The sequence below is a fragment of the Corticium candelabrum genome, chromosome 6, assembly GCF_963422355.1.
Source record: "Corticium candelabrum chromosome 6, ooCorCand1.1, whole genome shotgun sequence".
Taxonomy (NCBI): Eukaryota; Metazoa; Porifera; class Homoscleromorpha; order Homosclerophorida; family Plakinidae; genus Corticium; species Corticium candelabrum.
The window spans coordinates 2,236,256-2,243,664 of record NC_085090.1 but is presented as its reverse complement, the minus strand read 5'-3'; the positions used below and the strand labels follow the sequence as shown (position 1 = coordinate 2,243,664).

Below are 7,409 nucleotides of genomic sequence, written 5' to 3'. Positions count from 1 at the left end.
GAGGCAGCTCGACAATGCAAGCAACCATGCAACTGGTCGGGAAACGGCAAGGCCGTCGCTAGTGGCCGAGGCGGCCGGCCATAATCGTGGCCTCCTCTTCCTGCGTGACTCAGTTTCCAAGAGGCAGTTTCTTATCGACACTGGAGCAGAAGTCAGTGTTCTTCCTGCTACTGGATTGAACACGCGTACGAGGCAACCAGGATCACCGCTACTGGCAGCCAACGATAGCTCAATGAGGACGTATGAAACGTGCAAACCCTCTTTTCATTTTGCTTCAAGCAAATATCAGTGGTCCTTTATAGTCGCTGATGTGACTCGTCCTCTGCTAGGAGCTGATTTCTTGCGCTCCAACTCTCTACTAGTTGATATGAATGGAAAACGTCTTGTGGATGCAGCAACTTTCCACTCTGCTCCACTTATGCAGACCTCGACCCAAACTCCTGCGCCTCACCTTGATGCAATTTCAACTTCTACCGACCAGTATGACATATTGCTGGCGGACTTTCCAGCCATCACGTCAAGATCACCAATGTAGCAGCAGGCTAACTCCTTGACACAACGAGTCATGAGGTTCGCAACACACTATTTAATTAGTGAGGTGTAGAAACTATACGGCTTCCGTCCGCTACAATACTTTCAGACCAAATCGAAACTTGATCAAATACACCACTGTTGACTCTTTAGCATTGAGACCATTTCTTCCTGTTCTAGTACAGTGATCGAAGTCGTGGACTCTCCTCACTCACCATGTCACTCATTTCAAAGTTCTCTTTTATCCTCGATCACCTTCACTCTTACCATTGCCTAGCCTGCAACAAGATAATGAAGATGCTGGAAACCTCCAAAGACCTCCAAATCAGGCAACAATCAAAGAGTACCTGTATCAACACCGTATACCCATTTTGTCAACGCAGTGTCCTTTGCAGGATGATAAAATAGCAATTGATCTGCAGCAGGTGATCCACCTCGTACTTTTTGGTTTTATCATGTGCATTTGTCAATAGCATTGCATTGAATCAGAGCAATTAATTGTGTTCTTATCTGTCATATGCCTAAAATAGCTATTGTGAACCCAGCCTTCATCTTGTTCTTTGCTTGCTATCTTGTGTTTGTGTTCATTGCTATGTTTTTATCCTGTTGGTCAATTAAGATAGTGAGATGAATATATCATATTTCAGCCAATGTCTAGTTCAGATCACACTAGCGAAGGGCGTGTGGGTGCTGCTCAAGAGAGAAGACTAAACGAGGTATTTTAGTACTGCTATCCCATTCAACAGAGTGTATATTATATATTACATTAAATTAACTTGACAGACAAGGAGGATACGAATGGAGCAAGACAGAGAATTTGAACAATGCTTGCTTGCTGATCAGGAGAAGGTACCTGGACAATAGCTTCTTTCTGATATACTGCTACACAGCTAAATACGTGTTGAAAGTCTTACTTTACTTTAAGGAAAGAGCAGCACAACAAGAGGAACTAGAAAGAATTGTACGTGGTTGCCAGTAACTGCTGTGAGCTGCTGCAATTATTAATTGTAAGATTTCTAATTACAGCGACTACAACACGTGCGCCAAGCCCTAAGAGAAATGATCCCTGCTGAACCCACTGAATCGTATAGTGGCATAGATGTGAACCTGTTATTTCCTGACTCTTCAAGGGCTCAAAGGAGATTTTACACAGCGATGCTCCTCTTCAGGTAAAATATATAAGATAATGATAGGTATTAGTGGTAATTGCAGTTAGATTGATACACTCATTACAACCAAGCCCATATATCTCTTGCATATAGGATATTCTCATATGGGCTTGCTGCAACAATGCATTGGAAGATCCCACGAAAGTTGTTCTGCGAGATCGTTCTCATCGACCGCCAAGAGAAACTAACCTACAGAATCTTGCCCTGGATCTTGCCACAGTCTTTTCTGGCAGAGGAGATGTAAATCTTATTGTATCAAATTCAGTAAGTGATGTTCTGTAGACCGTTACATCTAAGTATTTATTTGTGCTGTTATAAAATTGTAAACCAAACTTAGGAAATTGATATATACTCGTGTATGTATGTATGTATTTTAACCAGCATCCAACCATTCATTCTGTACAGAATCAGGCATCCACTTGCTTGCCAGTCAATACAAATGAAACTGTCAGGGAAGAACCAGGTAAAAATCATATTCAATTAATGTGTTTCGTCCCCTCTACCAGGGGCGTAGGAACGGGTCGGGCCGGTCGGGCCATGGACCGACCACTTTTGGAAATATGGACTTCAGCAAGCGAACGATTGCCGTAAACTTCCGGTTTAGGTATAGGCGATTAAATATATTATTTATTGATATATGTACTTCTAACAGGACCATTTATTGATAACATGTACTTCTATCTCCGTATATGCTCCTGACTCTATTGTATCCATGTTGCCTCGATGTCCAGAGTCGTCTGTCACGAGACATCTACTGAGCATGCCCAGGTAGCAAAATGGCAAGGCAGACGTCCGCGTCCGGCTTTGATAACAACGACTTTGTCATTGCAACACATCCGCATCAGCCGTCTGCAGCAACGTTCAGGTTTCCAAAGCGATCGTACGGAACGAAACTGAGAAGCTTCCAACCTTCTTGGTTTGAGAAATGGCCATTTCTCCACTACAATGAAACGAATGACGCCGTCTATTGTCACACCTGCTTGTCAGCCCATTTCATGAAGAAGGTCAACATTCCAACGGCTGACGACTCATTTGTAAGTTGTGTACATGTACAAGTTGTTTTCCAGTAGTCTCATACCAGACTCCCTCGCGATCAGATTTGCATGAAGTCATGCTTCGCTTAACCAGGTTGTTAGTGATAGGGTATGAGATTATATGCTACATTTCAGTAATTTTTGCAAATTTTTGTACCTTTTTTGGTGACGTAAACTCTGACAGTCTACACATCACATACACACAATTATTGTTGCCACATATCATGAGTTTACGCTTGGACATCCATTGTTTTCACTAGTTTTTCTACTGCAGATTAGGAGAGGATTTACAAATTGGAAAAATGCTACAGTATCTTTCAAGAATCATGAGAAATCAGCTTGTCATCGGGCTGCCACCGAAATTATAATTACCCTTCCTAGTACGACCAAGGATATTGGTAATCTGCTCTCTAAGGAGCATGCTACCTCTAAGAGGAGAAATAGAGCTGCCTTCTATCATATATTGTCTTCAATACGATATTTGGCTAGACAAGGATTAGCAATACGAGGCCATGGAGACGACAGTGATGGAAACTTTATCCAGTTGCTTAGAATGAAAGCAAAAGACGATGACAATTTGTCTTCATGGATGACAAGGAAAGACAATTCTTATACGAGCCCCGACATTCAAAATGAAATAGTAGAGTTGATGTCGTCACATGTGTTGAGGGTTATTGCAAATGATCTTCGCAAATCTCCATTTCTCAGTATAATGATTGACGAAACAAGAGATTGTGCCAACACAGAACGAGTTACTGTAGTTGTGAGAATGGTTACCTATGAGTTTGATATTCATGAGCAATTTCTGAGAATGTATGGTGTACCATCCGTAGATGCTCAGACTTTGACAACTGCAATAAAGGATGTTTTTGAGAAATTTAATTTCAGTTTTAATAAATTACGCGGGCAATGCTACGATGGAGCCAGTGCGATGAGTGGAGCAAAAAGTGGGGTAGCCAGGAGAATACTTGAAATTGAGCCAAGGGCACTGTTTACACACTGCTATGGGCATTCATTGAACTTAGCTGCCTGCGATACAATGAAGCAGATTAAACTCCTGAAAGATGCATTAGGTGAATCTTTTGAAATAACAAAGTTGTTGAAGTATTCACCTCGTCGTGAGGGGATTTTTCTAAGATTGAAAGAAAACTTGCCAGGAAGTACAGTCACCGGAATTAGAGTCCTTTGTCCTACAAGATGGACAGTTAGAGCTGACTCACTTGCAAGCATTTTGGAGAACTTTCAAGCCTTGCAAGAAACCTGGCAGGAATCAATTAAAGTTGCACATGACACTGAAACCAAAGCAAGAATTGGTGGAGTGGAAGCGCAAATGAACACATTTGATTATCTATTTGGCACCATGCTAGGTCACATGGTTTTGAGACATACCGACAATCTCAGCAGAGCATTGCAGGATAAAGGTTTGTCTGCTGCAGAAGGACAGCAAGTTGCTAGAATGAGTCTAGAGACATTGAAGTCTTTGCGTACAGATCAGTCGTATGAGTTGTTTTGGCTGAATGTCAACAAGAAGGCGGAGGAATTGGAAATTGGAAAACCCATGTTGCCTCGTCGGAGAAAGAGGCCTAGAAGATTTGAGGAAGGCGAAGATGGGTACCATCATGAAACAGTCCGTTCTTACTACTTGCAATACTACAATGAGACTCTCGATGTCGTAATCAACTGCATCCAGGAACGATTCGATCAACCTGGCTATGGAATGTATAGCTCTTTAGAGTCGCTCTTAATCACTGCTGCATTGCAGTACAAACACGCAGATGATGATACTGAAGCACTTGCGAGGTACCAGTTTGAAATGGAGGAACAACTGGAGCGAGTATGTGCCTTCTACGGCGATGATTTTGACAAGGAAGAGTTGAGAGGGCAGCTGGTAACATTTAGTCTGCATTTCCAGAAGAACACAGAGAAACTTGAGAAGGTTACAATATTTGATTTAAGGCGCTACTTTTCTAGCTTGTCATCTGGTCAGAGGTCCTTATTGAGTCAAGTATGCCGCCTCATGCAGCTGATTTTGGTTATGCCAGCTACCAACGCCACCTCGGAGAGATCCTTCAGTGCACTGAGACGTGTTAAGAACTACTTAAGAACTACCATGTCTCAGAAAAGATTCAATAATCTAATGGTGCTTCATGTGCATAAAGACTATGTCGATAGTGATTTGGATCTGGATGTCATTCATGACCAGTTTGTAGCAAAGTCAGAAAATAGGCTTCGACTATTTGGGAAGGCCAATGAGGTTCAGTAATCACAGTAGTAACAATAATAATTTGTGTAAACTCCATGCTGTTTTCAATTTTAGCGCACGCTAAATAGGATAAATCACGTGACTTTACCACACCTCTTAGCGCGCGTTAGGCCCGACCAGTCCTAGAATGCTTCCTACGCCCCTGTCTACTACTGTTGTTGTTCAGGGCAAATGAGAAACAATAACACCAACAGCAACAGCAATGACGGTTACAGAATCAATTGTAAAAGGTAGTTATAGTGTTGTATCCTTCTTATGTAAAGATGGAGACCAAATCGCACCAAACTTGCAAGAGATACTCTCAGAGTTGCAACATGGTCTGCCCAATGAGTCCCAGAATATGTGTTCGCAGAGAACTGGTTCTATCCGATTGCCTTGAAGCTATGAAAAGAAGATCTTTTGACGTCAGAAAAAACTCAAGGTATGGTAGTTTAGTTGCAATGGTTGTCATGGTCATAGGCAACAATATTTCTTCCTAAATCATGTGCAGGTTGAATTTGTGGGTGAAGATGGTGGTGTCTTAGTGAGAGAGCTATGGAGGCTACTACATAAAGAACTGCACTCTGGCAGAGGATTTTTCCATGGCTGCAGAGAAGCTGAAGTACCTCTTCATAATACTGCAGCACTTGAGGTACAATTGAAGCCTTCATGCTCAAATAGGGTAGTGTCAAATTTAGTGAGGACATTAGAAAACGATGCAGATCCACAGTACCTTTATCAGTCTCTGCAAAGCTTCTAATGTGCTTTATCTTTTGCTACAGAGTGGCCAATTCAAAATGATAGGACAGCGTATGGCTTTGCCCTTCTGCAAGGGGAACTGGGTTTCCTTTCCTGGCACCGTGCACCTATGATTTCATTTGTGAAGTGCCAATTAGCAATATTAATCCTGTCATAAACCACATTCCAGATCCTGAAGTGAGAGACATAGCCCTCAAGGTACGTGGCCTTGTGGCAATAAACCTCACTGTCTAAATCATGTCTACGTAAGAAGATCAGTGAAGCAGACATGGAATTATTGCCCCAGTTGCTAATCCAGCCGCAAGTGACAGAAGTCATATATGCTTCTGGATTTACACAAGAAGTCAAACCAGAACGAAGATCTCAAATCCTGGGAGCAATTCTTCTGAAGCAATGCATTTCCTCTGTACATACAGAGATCAGCAAAACATAAGAAGGGATTGCATCCGTTGGTCTGTTACAAAAAATTGGCGAGCATCCTAACTTGTTTAGGATATATTTTGTACCAAGACTGACTCCAGCACTGACTGTCGGTGAAGTGATTAATTATCCAAAAGTTAGCCTTGACACGATGTTACTAGCAATGTCTTCTGTGTTCGGCAGATTTCATTACAGACTTTTACCATCACATAACATTCTCTCCACATGGTTCAAATGAATGGCGTCGTGAAAAGAATGCCTACATGAAGTTTCTGTCATTCTTGGATGACTGTCAAGGTATCCACGTTCCTGGTATAAAACATTAACTGTGTGTGACTGATACGACTGCATAGATCTCAACTGTGATGTTACACTGTCTGACATATTGTCATTTTTGACTGGATCAGCGAATGTACCTGCCCTTGGATTTCCTCATGAAGGTACAGTAGAGTTGACAACTGTGGGAAGGTACCCAACCGTGTCAACATGCACACTGACGATTACTCTACCTGCAAGACACGAAAAATACGAAGATTTTAAGGAAGACTTCACCGAAGCTGTCAGAGCACATGATGGTTTTGGGCGATTGTAATTGCTATTGTCTAAGATACTTAACAAGCATTTGTTAGTCTAAGAGACTTAACAGGCACTTGTTGGCCTAAGAGACTTAATAGGCATTTGTTGGTATGCAGAAAAGTTAATTAAGTCTATTTTTAAGCAGAGTTTGGCATTGTATATAGTAGCTTCATAAAATTGAATTGATCGAATTTGCACAAAACATGTATGGTACAAGACGAAATGCATGTATACCTGTGTTACACAAAGTTAATAGACAGCTAGTTCAGAAACTGAACACACCAGAAATCTATGAAACCAAACTGGGTTTGACTGGCTCAAGTCATTTGCTGTCTTTTTTAAATGCACAATTGTCATAACCATACAGCAATCAAATGGCATCTGTTTGAGATAAATGTTTCGCAATTGCATGCCTAAAGGCTTTCCTACAGATTAGGTTACAGAATTGAGCAAAAAGGCAGTTGCAATTTCCTTTTGATGACTGTTAAATGTTGCCCTGTATCTTTAGCATTCCTTTTCCATAGTAAGAGATGACTCTGTAGCACACAGTACTACACTTTGGATGTGCCAAATTTCATTCAGCTGAGCTGATAATCTGTCAAACCAGCAGATCAAACTGCTTTGTATCACTGTTTCTTGCAAAAAACCTGTAGTAGCAATAATGACTTCTACCAAATT

General features: G+C 41.5%; 1 protein-coding gene across 1 annotated transcript; it reads left to right on the top strand.

The window, feature by feature from the left end:
• Positions 1–2,476: 2,476 nt before the first annotated feature.
• Positions 2,477–6,747, top strand: LOC134181577 (zinc finger MYM-type protein 1-like). Its single transcript, XM_062648846.1, has 6 exons — positions 2,477–2,734; positions 3,009–4,988; positions 5,488–5,628; positions 5,759–5,786; positions 6,339–6,452; positions 6,509–6,747. The coding sequence occupies exons 1-6, from the start codon at positions 2,477–2,479 to the stop codon at positions 6,745–6,747; spliced, it is 2,760 nt and encodes a 919-aa protein (XP_062504830.1).
• The last annotated feature ends 662 nt before the right edge of the window (positions 6,748–7,409 follow it).

Coding starts and splice junctions, on each gene's coding strand:
- LOC134181577 (XM_062648846.1), top strand. CDS start 2,477: ATGGCAAGGCAGACGTCCGCGTCCGGCTTTGATAACAACGACTTTGTC. Junction 5,629..5,758: donor ATAATACTGCAGCACTTGAG/GTACAATTGAAG, acceptor CTTTTGCTACAG/AGTGGCCAATTCAAAATGAT. Junction 6,453..6,508: donor ATTCTTGGATGACTGTCAAG/GTATCCACGTTC, acceptor ACGACTGCATAG/ATCTCAACTGTGATGTTACA.